General features: G+C 38.7%; 4 protein-coding genes across 14 annotated transcripts in view; 1 reads left to right on the top strand and 3 right to left on the bottom strand.

Moving 5' to 3' along the window:
• Positions 1-928: 928 nt before the first annotated feature.
• Positions 929-3,266, bottom strand: anapc16 (anaphase promoting complex subunit 16). Of its 3 annotated transcripts, none has more exons than XM_088283776.1 (4): positions 3,037-3,266; positions 1,553-1,697; positions 1,225-1,299; positions 929-1,136 (listed from the first exon to the last, which is right to left on the bottom strand). In XM_088283776.1, the coding sequence occupies exons 2-4, from the start codon at positions 1,692-1,694 to the stop codon at positions 1,027-1,029; spliced, it is 327 nt and encodes a 108-aa protein (XP_088139902.1). In that variant the 5' UTR covers positions 1,695-1,697; positions 3,037-3,266; the 3' UTR covers positions 929-1,026. The 3 variants fall into 3 exon arrangements, with proteins under 3 accessions (XP_088139902.1, XP_088139904.1, XP_088139901.1); XM_088283778.1 differs by lacking the exon at positions 3,037-3,266 and adding an exon at positions 1,782-2,210; XM_088283775.1 differs by lacking the exon at positions 3,037-3,266 and adding an exon at positions 1,872-2,173.
• On the top strand, positions 2,516-10,584 carry ascc1 (activating signal cointegrator 1 complex subunit 1). The gene is made up of 10 exons (XM_088283773.1): positions 2,516-2,894; positions 2,996-3,098; positions 3,178-3,275; positions 3,487-3,665; positions 3,784-3,917; positions 3,996-4,115; positions 4,199-4,323; positions 5,614-5,687; positions 6,811-6,928; positions 9,627-10,584. The coding sequence occupies exons 1-9, from the start codon at positions 2,780-2,782 to the stop codon at positions 6,925-6,927; spliced, it is 1,065 nt and encodes a 354-aa protein (XP_088139899.1). The 5' UTR covers positions 2,516-2,779; the 3' UTR covers position 6,928; positions 9,627-10,584.
• LOC148317209 (nuclear distribution protein nudE-like 1-B) lies at positions 9,916-13,671 on the bottom strand. 4 transcript variants are annotated; one of them, XM_088283771.1, is made up of 9 exons: positions 13,526-13,671; positions 12,989-13,085; positions 12,612-12,765; positions 12,193-12,341; positions 11,963-12,099; positions 11,713-11,853; positions 11,552-11,646; positions 11,328-11,473; positions 9,916-10,767 (listed from the first exon to the last, which is right to left on the bottom strand). In XM_088283771.1, exons 2-9 carry the CDS (start codon positions 13,072-13,074, stop codon positions 10,671-10,673), a joined length of 1,005 nt encoding a protein of 334 aa, XP_088139897.1. In that variant the 5' UTR covers positions 13,075-13,085; positions 13,526-13,671; the 3' UTR covers positions 9,916-10,670. The 4 variants fall into 4 exon arrangements, with proteins under 4 accessions (XP_088139897.1, XP_088139898.1, XP_088139895.1 ...); XM_088283772.1 differs by having other exon boundaries at positions 9,916-10,764; XM_088283769.1 differs by having other exon boundaries at positions 11,552-11,853.
• A 1,445-nt stretch (positions 13,672-15,116) lies between these two features.
• Positions 15,117-17,363, bottom strand: part of arhgap44b (Rho GTPase activating protein 44b) — a 30,507-nt gene continuing 28,260 nt past the window's right edge. For 5 of the 6 annotated variants that reach the window (XM_088284792.1, XM_088284794.1, XM_088284796.1 and 2 more), the window contains one exon: positions 15,117-17,290. In XM_088284792.1, the coding sequence (XP_088140918.1) occupies positions 17,124-17,290 (167 nt within the window). In that variant the 3' untranslated portion in view covers positions 15,117-17,123. The remainder of the gene's footprint in view (positions 17,291-17,363) is intronic. The other variant, XM_088284795.1, reaches the window with a different exon arrangement.

Here is a 17,363-nt window from a genome sequence, read left to right as displayed (position 1 = left end):
ATTGCGTTAATATTCTATTCTTTTTCCAAGGTCGTCCTCATGTTTTTTTCAACAAACACAAGCAATGAATTACCTAGTATAACCTTGACGTTTTGGCCTTGAAGGTTAGGCTTATGCTAAAATGAAGGCAAATTAACCACAAATTCATATTAATGACATTAATCTACTTTAAGAGTTAATCCATTAAACTTTGATTTGCAGTCTTCAGCAGTCACGATGACTACTTTCCAAAAGTTGAGCAAACAAGTGTGGCATAAAAATGAGACAGATTCCAAAAATAATGCATTAAAATCTGTGGCTTCATCAATTCCACTTTTCCTGTTTCATGAAAAAAATATATGAAAATATGTGGACTGAACTTATCGAGACACCACATAAATAAAATATATACCAGTATATATATTAAAGAAAAGCCTACTGACTGAAATGGGTTTTTTTTCCCCAAAAATTGCTTTCTACTTCAATGTCAATTTGAATTCTATTCATTGTTTAGCCCTACATTCAAACACCCCCCCCAAAAAAAAAACTAAGTTATTTTTTTTTTCTAAGAAAAAAAAAGCACGCTATAATATCGTACTTTATTAAAACACAGATAATAATTAGAGTCTGTGCTATACTTTTTTGGTCCTGATGAATTTTTAAATTTACTCCCTCCATTTGAAATTGTATCGTTTTACTTTGTCAAAATAGGCTTGTTACCTCTTCCTAGTAGAAGCATTATACACAGTGATAAAATAGGGAAAGTAATCGCTTGTGCATTTGTGCACTTATTCTTCATTGATTGTATATAATTGTAAAAAGAAAAAAGAAAGAAAAATGTTTTTTTTTTCCATTTCAGTCTGTACTTTTTTAAATTTTACTTTAGTACTGTACAGTAGTTTTTTTCAAATACTAGGACCTGTACTTATATTTAAGAACACAGTGTAAGTACTTTTGCCACCTCTTTTTAATAGATAAAATATATTTAAAAAAAAAAACATTCGTTGACCCCCCCTAAAAAAAAGCCGTCTCGATGTATGCTTTTGTTTACGACGACGTGAATCCCAGGAGCTGTTCGATGGGCTTGTACCGCCACTCGTCAGCTTCCAGCTCCTCCACTAAGCTGGCCAGCTTCTCCATGCGAGAAACTTGTTGATCTGCCAGGAGAACAAAAGTCAGCAAAAAAACAACAACAACAACAACAACAAAGCAAAACAATACATGTCATGTGTTTCTGTCACATACCGTGTTTGACCTGCTTCAGCGCCGACGCCACTTGGTAGCTGAATACTGATTCACACAGAAACCTGTCTGAGCCATCTGTAAAGTGGAGTACAAGAGCATTAGGAAAACTGCAGCACATGAGCTGAAAGATACGCTGTTAAAAATCAAAAACAAAAATTGCTCGGCTAATTGGATTATTTGTGTTACAAGCCAAAATTTGCCTCCTGACAAGCAGCTCTCACAAGGTGACAAACACAAATGCAGCAAGTATTACATTTTAGACAATTCATTTATTTTTATTTTTAAACATGCATCCTACTGAGCATGTTAACAGTATTTCTACACATACCTTCCATCATTTCACCAGCTCCCTTGGGGTAAGTGTACAGGACCTTCCTGGGAGGGATGAGTTCGGAGGCGCTGAACCCCGAACCCGTCACCGAACTTCCGCTGACGCCTCCGGCAGAGGAGGACGAAGACGATGCCGCCATTGCCTGTGTAACATGGTTTGAAACACGTACTTGTTACTTAAACCGCATTTGAATCGACCGATCATGAAAACACCAACGTTAGCTCACGCTAGCAAGGGTTTAACAAGCAAAGCAGCCGATCGCGGACATGGCAATGAACCCTGTCACCTAAACATCGCTCTTTTTAAAGTAATTTACCGCCAAGGTGCGTGATAATTCCAGGTTCGGGCAGGTTTGATGTTGAATCCGCACAGCTGATGCTGCCGTTTGTTCAGATCAAAAAGATACCCAAACTGCACTTTACGACAAAGACGGCCGTTTGCGGCAAACGGCTAAGCGCAACGATTTACACTAGATGTCACTATCAAATGGATTATACAAAGTAAAGCAAAATGGCCACCCTAGTTTGACTTGTAGATCGACTAAAAACCTGTCAACTGTTCATAATACCGTAAACCGTGGCAAACATACGACAATTGCCAAAGATTAATATTAGATGCCACAGTCATCGGGATGGTACAAATTTACACAAAATGTCTCTTCCCGCTCTGCTCTTAGATCTACCAAAACAAGCTAGCTACTCATACAGTAGGAAAACCAGGGGACGAAGTCGAACAATACGTCTGATAGAACAGATGTGACACCTAGCCGGTAGACGTAAACACGTTCGACATATTGAAAGTGTAAATTAATGGAGTGAATTAATGGAGAGCCCTTCAGAATGCGACGAAATATCCGTCCATAAAGACATTCTGAAATTAGTTTTAAAAAATAGCTGTGTTAAATACCAACGACAATAAAATGTAAGTGATGCAATTTGAGTGCTAATCCAATTAGATTTGGATTTGAGTAAAATATATTTGCCAATGCAAATGAATGTGCATCACCTACCGCTCCACTTTGACACATTAAATATGGCGGCGAGTTTGACGTACGACATGCCGCCAAGGCGGGATCAATTTAATTCAACGCATTTGAGTTGTACGTATGTAGCAAGCTACTAGCTAGTGAACGAGCATAAGCAATGAAATACAAGTTAAAATTTTGTGGCACGTTTGTTTCGCGTACTTTTTTGGGATAGCCGTGCTTCATTTTTTGTTGATAACATGGACGTTTTACGCCCTCCTCTTATTAATATAAATGGAAGAATATACCGAAGGAATGTCGTTCAAGAGGAACAGTATGAGGAGGAGGAAGATTTCTCCTACATGGGACCACCTGGTAAGTTTTGTAACACGCTTAAACAACTCTGGCAACTAAGGTGATAAAAAAGGGTGAAATTTGTGGTTCATAAAATAATTATACAAATGACTATGGTGTAGAGAGCGAAGAATTCGAGGCAGAGGAATCCTGTGATACTCACTTAATTGAACAGACGGAGAGAGGATTCCGTTGTGCCATCGATGTGCCAACGGTCTTGTACAAGTAAGTCATACAAAAGTACAGAAAGGTCACGTGGTTATGTGCAAAATATTTACCTGTCTGGTTTGTCTTCTTCCGACAGATACATCATTGGGAAAAAGGGAGAAACCCGCAAACGCCTTGAGTCAGACACAAAGACGTCGATTAATATCCCCAAGCAAGGAATGGAAGGACAGATAGGTACAACTATTGGAGCCTCATTGGAAATTAGCCTGTTTTGAGGGGATGGTCTTGTCATATGCAAATGAGCCACTGTTCACTAAGCCCCCTCTTCTGCTGTGACTGTGCCAAATGTGTCTTTTGTTACAAGGGTTACTTGTTGAGCTCCAGGTCTAAGCATAAGTGAAATTGTAAAAGTAATTTATTTAGTTTTTTTTTTTTCATCTAACAGTTGTCACAGGGCCACACAAAGCTGCGGTCTCCTCCGCCATCACTAGAATCGAGGTCCTCATTGACAACTTCCGCAAGAAGCAGCCTTTCACACACTTCCTCTCATTCCCTCTCAATGACATCAAAATCCAAGAGGGATTCTTGAGGTTTAAAGATGACGTCTTAGAGCAATTTTCACAGGTACCAAAAACATAAGATGCATCTGGAAAGTATTCTCACATCTCAGCCCGATTAGCCTCCAGATTTCTGACAGCTTGTGTGCTTTCTTTTTTGTTTTGTTTTGTTTGGGGACGAGCAGGACCATGGACTAGATGAAAGCATCTTTCAGAACCCGGCAAAGCTTCACCTCACTGTCGGCACCCTCACACTATTGGACAACTCAGAAGTGAGGAAAGCGTGCGAGCACCTTCAGGACTGTCAAAACTTTATCAGGTTTGTTTTGAATTGGATAGAGCTTTAATAAAAAAATAAAAAATAAATAAACAACCCCCCCTCCTATTTTTCTGTCAGGGACATCACAGGAAGGAAGCCTCTGCCTTTAAAGGTGGCGGACATCGAGTATATGAACGACGACCCTGCCATGGTGGATGTCTTGTACGCTAAAGTCAACATGTCGGACGGCTCTGATAAGTAATGGGCGAACCAAAAAGTTTTTTTGTTTCATTGCGTTCAAGTTCACTGCACTGTGTTCACCGCTTGTGGTTATGCTACAGGTTGCAGGTGATTGCGGATCGCCTGGTGGAGTATTTTGTCTCCGTGGGACAGATGGCAAGAGAGTGGGACAGAGTCAAGCTGCACGGCACTGTGATGAACACCCTGTTCAGAAAGGACACCACGGGTACACAGCAATAGAAATACAACACATAGTGTGAAGACGGGTTTTTTTTGTTGTTGGTTTATTTTTTTTATTTTATTTTTTTGCAAGTTATAAGGCTCGAGATGGCATTGAGGTGTCTTTCATCTTCACTTATTTACAAATCGGCAATCAAAATTGGAAACGCGTTGGATAACACTGGCCAGATGGGGGGGAAAAAATAATATATATTATATATATATAATTTTATTTTTTTTGGGGTGGTGCCACGGATATTTAACGTTTCCTGGGTAATTTTGGGCTGTTAAGTCCCAAAGTGACATCAGTTTATTTGAATTGGCTCTAGTTTTTAAACATATTGGGGGTTTTTTTGTTGTTGTTTTTTTTTACATATTTAATTCATTGATAATAAGCTTTGACAGTTTACAAGATGTACTTTTATTGTTATTGGTACTAAAAGTTGGGTTTGTACTTGGTCCAATTTTTAGAATTACGATATCGCATCAACATTGAACGAATGCTGCATGGATATGCCTAAACAGACAAATACAACCTCATCCAAGTTGTTGCGTAAAAGTCAATACAAATGGAAAAGATTCATATTTTTAGCAGATTTCTTTAAACAAAAATATGGAATATCTCAAAAACAAGAGCCAATTTCGGAAAATCCAATTTTGGGGTTCAGCAACATCGGCAAACCCTAAAACCGTTGAAACCTGTGCTGACCCAAGTAATCTTTACGCAATCATACTATTAACTGCCATGTTGGTGAACCATGAGCTAAATGAAACAAAAAAAAGCAACCAATTGAACAACCAACAAAAAAATATTTCCTTTCATTTGGGAAAGCCAAGGGATGCATCTGTTCATCCACCGCCTCGTTTTTGCATTTGGGTGTCGGTAAAAAAAAATAAAAAAGTCAAATTCCTCAGCATGTTTTCCACTAGCCAAGTAGAGCGGTGATGTCGACACACATGGATGTTCAACAACAAATTCCTCAAGAAACACCGCGGCTCTGTTTACATTCACCCACAGCATGTTTTCCAAGTACGGACAAAGACTTCATTCATTTTGGCCTCGGATCAATCCCTCCTTAGCTTCCAACGTTCCCAAGCATTTCCCAACACGACATGTTTACTAGCATGTGGTCGACATCAATTCTGGCCTGAATTTCACACATTGAAATAAATAACATTTGATTTCGTGCCCACGGCATCAACATGTGAGCACGATGATTTGATACCTAGACGCCATGTGATGTTTGGATGTCCTGTACTGAGCTCCTCTTTCCTATTCTTGCTTATTTTTCCCCAGTGGAAGAGACCCACGGGCCGGGAAGACAAGGCACGAACGAACGGGAGGCGTTTGACGCCAGAAATATATTAAAGGTTAGACAATTACGCTGTGTAGTCATAAATGCATTTTGAGTCAATATGTTTCCTTACACAAACTGAAAAATAATATGACAATATTAACATCACTCCAGAAAAAAATATTATGGGGAAACAAGATGTTATATTACAAAAACCAAAATATTTTTGTGTGCAATGTTGCAATGATGATAATTTAATGTGAAGGGGAAAAATTTCATATTAAAATGTGCACGTTATGTGAGAAAACGTCGCGTGAAGAGACTGGAGGTGTACTTCGAGAGAAAATTACGCGTCGAACTACAACATAAATTTCTATGAGAAGAATAATTGTCATAACGTTGCCTTATTACGAGAACTTTTGAATGTTCAAAGTAGGATTGTCACTATTTTCCAAATCGATTATTGTATTGATTAATCGGATACGATTTTACTTTCCATTAAAATGTATTACTAAACCATTTTTCCTCTAATTTGTGATTATTAACCATTTTTTGTTCTTTATTTGGTATTGTTTAGTGATAAAAAAAAAAAAACAATTAAGCAATATCACATGAGAGGGATTGTATTGTTCTTACCAAACTTTTTGAAAGTAAATTCAGTTTGAAGAATTACAGAAATCAGAATAATGACTGTTTGGGAGGGTGAAATTAGAGGATTTGGACAATTTTAAGTTAAATGATGGCTCTCAATGATTGTTAACTCATTCACGACCAGCCTAGTAAAAACAAATGGATTTTGACGTATTTATCCGTCAATGGTATTGAATGAGTTAAAATAGTTGTCGACATGACTATAAAGTAAAGAAAAAGCTGTCAGAAGAAGTGGTCAAAGTTCTGGGAATAACTTAATCATTCCACAATAATTCTCGCCATAATGAAAAAAAAAATGTCTTTACTGAGTATATGTATAATTGAGATTATTTTTTTAGTGTCAGGAAAAAAAAATCTTATACGAATTAAGCATAATAGTGACTCACTTTGGCGACGTTTGATGGAACCAACTAAAAGTCACACCCACTCTGATTTGAATCTTCCTAAGTGCCTCACTCCTATTTCACAAATCAATCACTGACCAAATATTCAATTTATTGTCCACGCTTATGTATTCAAAGCGCTTCGTGTTTTGTTTTTGAATACAGACATTTGGCGCTTATCATTTCGGAGAGCTGGATCTAAACACGGTGTCACTGTCACAACGATATTCAGCCGACTGCACGGGCTACTACGCCTCTGCAGGAAGCATCAGCTTCTCCTGAGGTATTGTTGACCACAGACCGCTCCAAGCCTCCATTTGTATATTTGCCAATGTGACACTTGGCTGTCAGACTGCAATGGTGCGCCGAGGGATTCTGTCCAGCTGGGAGCAGCAAAGGCTGTTCTACATACTGAGGCCAAAAAGGGGCCTTCACCCAAACAAAAATCATGCAAATTACAGAAATTCCTTGCAAGAGGTAATGAATATCTAACTGATATTCTAGACTGATTTGTGAGCGTGTAGAGACCTGATATGAACTATTTTCATCTGGCGTCCCACTTGGAACGGCCACATGACCCAGATTGAGTCCCAACTTTAGCATTCAGCTGTCAGTGATGAGTATTCTCCATTATTGCTCTGCCAATAAATCTCAAAGCACACGTGTGCCAGGTGTCGCCTGCGTTGAGAGCGTATGCTCAAGTGCAAATCTGTAACCCATTTTGTCAAAAAAGAAAATGGTAACAATTGCTCACAAAATGTTAACATAACATTTGAGAGCCATCAGACTGCTTTTGGCTCATATCCAAAAACTATTTCATTTCTGTTACTGGATTGGAAATAGCGCAATGACATCACAACCTGTCAACATGGACACAGAAACAAACATGTTGATTAAATCTTGCCATAAAGAAATGTAATCTCACGAGATATCACGGTTGACCTCAACATGTGTAAAGTTTTTTTTTTATCTGACCTCATAAGAACACTCATTCACCCAAAGCTCACAACCATTTTGCACTCAAAACTGATAAAACTCAAATTTAAAACATGAAAAGCATTAGTAGCTTTATTGAAACTCGTGACATATTTGACTCTGACAGTCGATTGCTGCCTTTCCGAGTATATGTTAACATTTTAAAAGACTTTAGATGATGTTACAAGTGGTTCATAGCGTAAAATTGTACTTTTGAACAACTGACACTCGCAGATGATCGTTGCGTTCAAGCAGCTGCAGTAAGGCCAGCAGCCGCCACTCTTATTTTCAATACTGTAAACATTACCGTAATGCAACGAAAGCGCTTGTTGTTGGCCACCTTCAAAATAAAAGCTGTGAGACTCAAGTAATGCACGTCAGTGATTTGGATTTAAAATAATGTGATTAACTTCTCTGTTCACACAGGGGGAATGCAAACTTTCTCAGAATTGCACTAAGAAATGTTATGAATTCAGATAGAAAAAGAAATCAATGTGCACCAATGGCTGACATTTCAACAAATGAAAAAAAAAAAAAAAATTTGCGGGATAACGAAAACTGAATTTTTAATGAATTTTCAAAATCCGGTGTAAAGGTCAAATTTTGATATTTCTCCAGCCTTTTATTTTGAAATGCCACATCAGATTGTGATGAAAGTACCTTGTTTGGAAACCTGTGGTGGCCTAGTGTGCCCTAGCGCTTGTCTGGTTGTGGGATAACGAAAACCTAATTTTTAATGAATTTTCAAAATCGGGTGTAATAGTCAAATTTTTATATTTCTTTGGCATTTTATTTTGAAATGCCACATCAGATTTTGATGAAAGTACCTTGGTTGGATACCTTGGGTAGCCTAGTGTGCCTCGGCAGTAGTCTGGTTGCGGGATAATGAAAACTTAGTTTTTAATTATTTTTTATTAAATCAGTTGTAATATCAGCCATTGATCTACCGTTAACATTAATTTCTCTTTCTATATCAATTCAGAAAATTTCTTGGTGCAATTCTGAGTCAGTTTGCATTCCCCTGGGTGAAAAGAGAAGTTTAATAATATTTTAAATCAAAACCACTGACGTTCATACTTGAGTTTCATAGCTTTTATTTTGAAGGTGACCATCAACAAGCGCTTTCGGCGCATTACCGTAATGCACCGTGTTGCACAGTATTGAAAATAAGACTGGAGGCTGGCCTGACTGCAGTCGTTCAAGCGGTACCGGTACTTAAATGAGTCCGACAAGTGACAAATTCTTCTGACTTTTTCTGCTTAAATGTTAATTATTACCAACCACTTAGCAATTTTGTGTTCCATGGGGTAGTGCCAAATTACCATAAAATGTGTACATTTAGCGACCAAACGCACCGGCCATTAAATAAACTTGTTAAATAACAACTCAACAACAACAATTGTTGAGTTAATATGGTGCGTCTCTTAAATAAGTCCGACAGACTGCGGCTTCAGATTTTCGTCTTAAATATAACTCATTGTATAAAACATCATTTTAAATGTTGAATGTTTGATATAAATCTATAAAATGACTGTCTGTGAAGTTGGCCACCAAAAATAAGATACAGTGTTGTTTTTATTTATATCTCACGGCGTAAACGAAGTGCAACACTAGCGACACCGTGCTTGTGTTGTGTCACGGAGCTAGTTAGCTGATGGTCACCTGAATGTCAAATATAATCTCATTTTCGAGCGAAAGTGCCATAAAATGAACCAACACAAACTGTCTGCTGGGAAGCGTCATGCCAAACCTATTCTCTTCGGGACGCTCATTGTTGGACTGGCCGCTGCCTTTCTGAACAGGTATCGTTTACTGTTTTCCAATTCACAATTTATTCTAGTCATATTTAGGTTGCAAGAAAGTTCACGCGAGACGTCAGTGTTTCCCTGGTGCATTATTATTATTCGATGGTAATGCATCGTGAAGAATAATATCTTAACCAGCAAACGGCTCTACTTTTGATGCCTCATGATTGTTAGCACGTTTGACATTTCTGTCACGTGCAGGCACAGGTTCTTCGAGGACGTGGATGAGATGCGAGCGCAGGAGCGTGCGAGGAACGACGCCAGAAGGATGGAGATCGTTGAGAGGAGGCATAAACAGATGGAGGAGGTGGCAGAAAAGAGAAGAGGAAGCAGCTGAACATTCACAAATGCCTTAAACAAAATAGCATTATGAAATGGCTCTTCATGAGGACACTATTACACCTGGACGTTAAACATGGAGGTTTCAATAGGTGCAATTTTTCTATTTTGTCTTTAAAAATGCCTTCATTTGTGAATGGATAGACAACACTCGAATCAATTTTTTATTTAAATAAATTAAACATACAAACATTGACACACACAATTGATATTGCACATGAAAGAATAAATACAAATTAACTGAAAAGTGCTTTGTTTGGTTTGGCAAGGAAACTAATTTGTGTAATTCAAGTTGCAATTAAATTCATTAAAATACAAAATCATCAAGTAGAAACATTAATACTTAGTCTGCTACATTTGAAATTAAATATTTCACTATCAATTCAATTAAAGAAATGTTTGTAAACAGTTTATTTATTTTTTTTTTCCAGAAACTTGTGCAGTGAATTTAATGAATTTCTACTTTAAACAAATGCCTATTTTGACAGTCTCCATGTGATAATTCATTTGTCTTTTAGTCCACCATAGTTATGAACTGTTTTTAGTAATTTAAATAGCAGATAAATATTTTCTTGCCACTCGTAACTGGAATATAAACGATCAATATGACCAAAACAGTGACACATTTGAACAGTGCCCGATTAGTCAACAGAAAGCAAATGAAATGCAAAAGATGACCTTTTCCTCGAGACTTGTTCAACACTCACAAACATCAAGAATTAATGAAAATACAATTATTCAAAACTTCAACGAGCATGTGAATGCTCTCGGACTTTTGCTTATTGCTGAGTGATGAGTGATAAAAAGTGTCTGCATATCACCTTACTGTCTTGTTGTGTGTGTCACACTTAAGTCACATGACATCCTTTTTTTGGGGGGGGTCTGTGGAGGTGGTTGGTGTGGTATTCACACAGTGAGGGGCACCAAGCCAGCCGGGGAGGTGGCAGGAGGGACCGTGATGGCCGTGAGGGTCCCTGGATCAAGGCTGTTGGCGCCTCTGCTGCTGCAAAAAAAAAAATGAATCAAATTAACAAAAATGTGTAAAACAGCCCCGAACAGGTTATAAAAAAAAAAGAAACATTTAAAACGCAACTATATTTTATCATTTAGCAAAACATTTTATTTTAAAAAACTAAAATATTACAAGTTTAAAAAAAATGTAAATTACGAAATTTATTTGAACATCATAATTTATCTACTAAGATATTAAACAATTCATTACACAACCAATCACAGCTTTTCCCCAAGCAGGATTTTATCCTTTGATCATACTGTCTATGGACATCTGTTTTTGTACATTATAAACTTTGGTGGCATCCCGCGGGGTTCCATTAACAGCCACAGCCCTAAGTCACTTTGACTAGAGAATTTTTCAAAGCTGCCAACTTGGGGGATTTTTCCTTATCTGCCAAAATTTGAGGTTAGGATACGCCGCTGCTTGAACAAACAATCAAAATTGTGGTGCTGCAATGCCCTCACATGTGGGTGGAAACTTCTCATGTAAATTTACTGAAACTTTTCATCCTGCCACAAAAAAAAAAAAAAAAAGGGGAAAATACTCACGCTTGGTCCAAATAAGTGATATGCAGTGACTGTGAGTACGTGCTACTGTTAGCATTGAGGATGTTGCCATTGTCCAGAGCGTAGGTCTTCTTGGCGTGCTGCTCCTTGGCCAGGTTCCGGCACGCGGCAAGTTTGGCCTCCAGAACCTACCGGAACATGAGGCTCATGAGGAGGAGAGCCAAAAATCAGATTTGAGGGTTTATAGAAACCCAAAACTGACTCACCCCAACTTTCCTCAGTAGGTCGCTAACTATGTTGAGAGCTGATATCCGTGCTGAGGGAGTGAGCGGTGAGTGGCTAGCGTAGCTTGTGGAAAGTCCTGCAAAAACAGTTGTGACTAAATACTTTTGTTCATCAAGAGAAAAACATGCGAGGGTGCACTGACCTGCAGTGTTACCAAGGAGCGTGTTGTCCAGACTTTTGCCGAGAGGTGCGGCGGGCGACGGCGAGTCCATCTTGACGTCGTCGTGTGTGGGCGAGCTGGCGTCCGCCTGACGCTCGCGCACGGCCAACTCCTGACGCAAATCTGACCAAAGTCAAGTTACAATTAATTAGTCAGGGGTGAAAATGAACAACTTCCGATTTTTTTTTTAGCCAGGTTGACATTGATTAATCTTTTTTTCCGCAGCTGTTACCTCTGGCTTCATCTTTGAGTCTCTGAACAGACTCGAGGAGCGACTCCTTCTCATCCAGTTCGCTCTCCAGAAATGCGTTCCTCTCAATGGCCTGGTTCAGACGTTGCTCGAAGTTCTCCAGAGACACTATGGTTGCTCTAAGGGGCCCAAGCAAAAAAAAAAAACAACAACAACACTGTCAGAAGAAAAACGTAACGCTGACCGAAGAGCCCGGCAAAACGTCTCCGGACCTCTTGGCTCGTTCCAGATCGTCATTGGACTGTTCCAGTTCTCGCACGTATTTGTGGAGCTGCTCCTTGATGCTGCGCGTTTGCACCAGGTCATCCTCCAGAACGGAGATCTGCTTGTAACTCTGGGAGTACTGCTGCTCCAGCCTCTCCTGTCACAGCACACAAAAACATTATGTCACTATGCACATTTTTCATCACGTCCTCAGGTGTGACCTACATTTATGCAGGGTGGTCGAAAAGTTGGTGCAATAAAGCCCTATTTACTCTACTCTTAGCGGCTTCCTTGACAACAATTTCTGACCAATTTTCCCACTTGGGTGGCATCTCACAGACAAACCACGAAAAATGCAAATAGGTGAGTTTTTCAACAAATATATAGATTTCAAAGAATAGAAAAAGGTACCGGGGTCCGCCGTTACCTTGAGCGTCTCCATGTCGTTCTTCAGCCTGATATTGTCTGACTGGAGGTCCTTCAGGCGATGCTCGGCCTGGCCCAGCTGCGCTTCCAGCTCGGCCTCCAGCTCCCTGCTGCCCTCCTGGAACTCCAGCAGCTCCTCGTGAGCCTCCTGGTAGCTGCCAGCCGACGGCGGAAGACACACGCGGATAGAAACGGAGAAAGAGGTCACGCTAACTAGGAAATTCTGATTATGTAATCTGAAAATGGAAGCTTCTGGTGTGATGTGACTGTCACAAAAAAAGGCCTGCACTCCTTCCCAGCTGGCAAGAACCAGTCGCCATTAAACTCCATTTGACAATTGAAAGCTTAAACCTCAGAACAAAACGATGTGTGACATACTTTGCCTTGTACTTGACATAGAGAGCTTTCCAAAAGTTGATTTCCTCATCCTTGGAGGAGAATTTAGGTATCTTGTCCGCTTCCATGGCAATCGCATCTAAGCAGGAAAGAAATTAATTTGTTAGTTCAGTTACTTCCATACAAGCTGTATTGTCCGCTAATTTTGAGTCAAGCAGCACTTTTAAACCTGGAAGATCATGTAGCAGATATGTAAATCAGCTTTTAGCAAGTCAACAACAAATGGATGCTTCGAACTGCTGATTTAGTTAGCTCGCACGACGACATTTTTTTAAACATGATAGGCAAATGCAAAGAAAACAAATAAGCAAATATTCCTCTCAAGACATTGAAGAGATTCAATAAAATCTATAACATTGAAAAAAGACGAAGATTGTCGACAAGAAAAGAGACGGAAGGCAAAATGTCAAACATGGCTGAGCTCGTAAAAAAACACTTAGCCGAGTATTTTTCTTAAACACTCGCGCTTTTACTTCGATGTACAACAAGAGGAATAAATAAGTCAAGTCGAACGTTTACCTGCTGTACATCACCACATACAAATGGTTATTAGATGTTTATCGGAACATTTAGCTCGAAGCTTGAGTAAATTGGAGATGCTTCTTCTTGCTCGTCGTGTTAAACGGCGGCTGACGAGGTAGAGAATTGAACATTGATGCCCCCCACTGGTCATCTTATGTAAGTATGCTACTCTCGGACGGGAAGCGACTCAAACTAATATTTTTAATACTATAGAATAGTTTGGGGTTATATAACGCGTTGTTTTGTGCTTTAACACACTGCAACAAATAAATGTTCCTGTGAGCTTTGATACGCCGCTTTGTGTAAGTCTAATATTCACGAACGCAGCTTGTACGTGACAGTACGTACGATAACGTCATGACGTCAGAAAACGTTGCAACGTCATGCGTAACCAGGCCATCTACAGGTTCGCGTCCATAAAGACATCGGTTTCCTCATTGTCTACAGTTAAAATAAAATAACTTGCTACTCTTCCCATGCAATCAAATCCTGTGTTTTTAAATTGTAGATATGTGAGGAATACACCAATTAATAAATGAAACATTTCATTAATTAATGACAATTTTAATTAAACATTTGTTTGTATTTGTTTATTTAATTTTGGCACTTTCAGTCCTCTCTACAATGCGGGACCATGTAATAATTAAATACAGAAATAATTAAATACAGAAATAATTAAATAGCTTTTATTACATGACATATTTTGGTAATTTAATTAATGACACGTTTATTTAATTCCATATTTAATTAATGAAACAATTAATTCATGACAATTTAATTAAACGTTTCATGTTTTTTTTATTTAATTTTGGTACTTTAGGCCTCCATAAACCATTGCCACCTATCGGCGAGAAAGCGCAATTGCGGCCTCTTAGATGACACAAGTAAAGGGAACCCGGTTATGTCACACTTAAAAGCCATTTTATGAAGTAAACAAGTTAAAAGAGGCGTAAGTATAGTTTATATATATATAAAAAAAAAACTCGAGCTAGCCAGGAGTCGAACCTAAAATCTTCTGATCCGTAGTCAGACGCGTTATCCATTCGGGACGGCCACTAGCCCGTTGCTGTGGCAGATTCCAGAACCTTTTAACAATGTTTTTACAATGCTATGGTGGCTCGGTTAGTCAAAATACCGTTAAAAGTAAACGTAAAAAGCTAAAAACAAAAAAACAAAAAAAAAACGTAACAAAAGCTCATTACACTTTAAGCCCTATAAAACATTTTAATTGTAGCCACATTTGATACAAGTTCACATTTGCTTTTGTTTTTTTTAGTCCAAATTTTAATAGCATCAACACACTTTGTCACAAACACTTGACTTGTTGGGGCCTCCTTTGCTGCAAAGTAAACACGAGCAACACAAAGATGATTAATTTGTCTTTAGAGCCTCATTGTTTCAAGAAGACACTTTTAGGGTAAAATAAACATAAAAAAACAACACATTTTCTTTTCTTCATTTGAATCCACACACAGCACAAATGAGACATTTAAGTGTGGTTAAAAAGCATGCTGGCACACTTTCACTCAGGACACACACACACACACACCCCCACACACCCCCACCCCATTACTGCCCCCTTGACATAAAACACACATCCTGCCAGGTTGTACATTCCAATGAATCATGTCGAAAAATGGCGCCAGCAGTGTGATGACCAAAAAACCAGGAAACAAAAGCACCGCCAATACAACATAACGTGATTCATTGATTCTTTCTACATTAGCTTTTTCCTAATATTTAAATTGTAAACAGTGCTGATTAGCCTTCACTTCATATTGTGAACCGGGTTCTTGAGTCCATTTTGTCTTTCCAGTCCCACTAATAACATGTCAAGTTATCACGCATTGTCCATTTCCCTTATCAAATAAATTATCTAAATCAGACCAAGGGGTTAATTGTGGAAAACAAAAGACGAACTGCTCTATTGTTAAAAACAGAGACATAATCACAAGCGTCATCTTCATGTGTTCATTTCAATCAAGCCAATATTCGTATACATCTACATATATATATTTATATTTAAGTCACTATATACAGAGCATGTATGTACACAAATGTATTTACACTGCGAGTCTTTTATTATTATTTTTTGCACACGACAAGCGAGACGAATGTCTGGTCCCCTTTTTAAAAGCTCCTCGCCCACCGAGGTGTCAAGTAGAAAGCCATTGCAAGAAATAGATCTGTATCATAAATACAGTACTCTCCTCAAAATAAACAGGATGTTTTGCACGTTTATATCCACACCCAAACAAAGAAAAGTGCATCCATCGGACAAAAATAGCAGGCCGCTTCTTGGTGATAAGAGCATGTTTTCAATGTTCTTTCTGTTTGACCTAATTGACCTTCCAGAGCAGTGGTTCTCAATGTGTGCTACGCGGGCTCCCTCTAGCGGTACGGCAGAGTATTATTCATTTAAATGTACAAACTACTTAATGTTACAAGTGTTTGGTACAGTTCAGTTGTATTTAACGTCAAAGTACAATAAATATGAATTTAAGGTTTTTGAACCGTTTTAAACCTTTATTTAAGTAACTTGGTGAGCTCAGTCATTTCTTGAGATGGTACTTGGTGTAAAACATTTGAGAGCCACTGTTCTAAATGATGACCTTGAAGGTGATCAGCCACAACTATTAAACGAGCCATAAAACAGGGATGGGCAAAGAAAGAGTCACATGCCACAAAAAAGTCCTCTGCGCTCTTTAATTCGGCCCACTAAAGATAATCTTTTATTGGAGATTAAGGAGCCTTGTAACATTTGTTGCATTAATTAGGCCGTTTCTCCCCTCCAATTGGTTGATTAAAATATATTTACTAAATTAGATTTTTGTAAATATATTTATCTAATTAAATTACAGGTTAAATTATTTATTTTAACTACAATGAAAACAATTGTAAAATAATTTGCTCGTAAACAGTGCATTTGACAGTTTATTAACAAAATAAATTCTAAAAATATTGAAATGAAGATGAGCTATTATTTAAAATAAAATAGTCATCTGGGCTATGATCCACCCAGGAGGGATGGAACAGTTTTACACATTAAAAATATACACATTTTATTTTTATATCTCATCTATAAATGTCCTGGTCCATGTGTGTGTTTTAAAAAAAAAATGACTCTGGAGCACATAACTTTGCCCACCCCGGCTCTATTTTTCTATATATTCTTGTTCTCCTGTCAATATAAAATATGATCTGATGTTTGATGAGGAATCATATATTTTGCAAATGTACAGTATAGACAATAAATAGTTTTCAGTAAATGAATGTTGACGATCAAGATTTTTTTTGTTTGTTAGATAATCGGCTAAGTATGTACAACGTGCATGTTGTTTGAAACGCGCGCACACACACACGCGCACACATGCACACAGTGCACACTCAGGCGGATGGATGTCCATGCCGAGAGGAGAATGGTTGTCAATATTCCTTGTTGGAAGAGCGCTGAATCCTGCCCCCGCTCATGTGTTCCTTTTCTGGCGTTCAAGGCATCAAATAAGGCAAACACAAACAAAAAAATGGAATAATCCAAATGCATGAATACATCAAGGGAGGAGGAGGAAGGAGCGAGGAGGGAGAGCCTGGGGCGTCATAGCACTGTGCTCTCCGAATCCTCCCCCTCCTCCGGCTCGGTGGTTCTGAGGCGGCTTGAGTCCAGCAGCGCCACTGAGTGCCTGAGGTGGGAGATGTGCGCCAAGTCAAGAAGGCCATCCAGCTCCATGTTGATGACGGGAATGTCTAGGTTGCAGAAGGAATCTGGAGGAGAAAGTAGGAAGAGGAGAACATTTATTTGTCACTCACATTCTTTTGCTTGGGTTGTGCGGACAAT

The sequence above is a fragment of the Idiotropiscis lumnitzeri genome, chromosome 20 (assembly GCF_059441095.1).
Source record: "Idiotropiscis lumnitzeri isolate Australia: NSW breed Sydney's pygmy pipehorse chromosome 20, RoL_Ilum_1.0, whole genome shotgun sequence".
NCBI classification, from domain to species: domain Eukaryota; kingdom Metazoa; phylum Chordata; class Actinopteri; order Syngnathiformes; family Syngnathidae; genus Idiotropiscis; species Idiotropiscis lumnitzeri.
The sequence above is the reverse complement of the archived record's forward strand: the minus strand, read 5'-3'. Positions and strand labels throughout refer to the sequence as shown.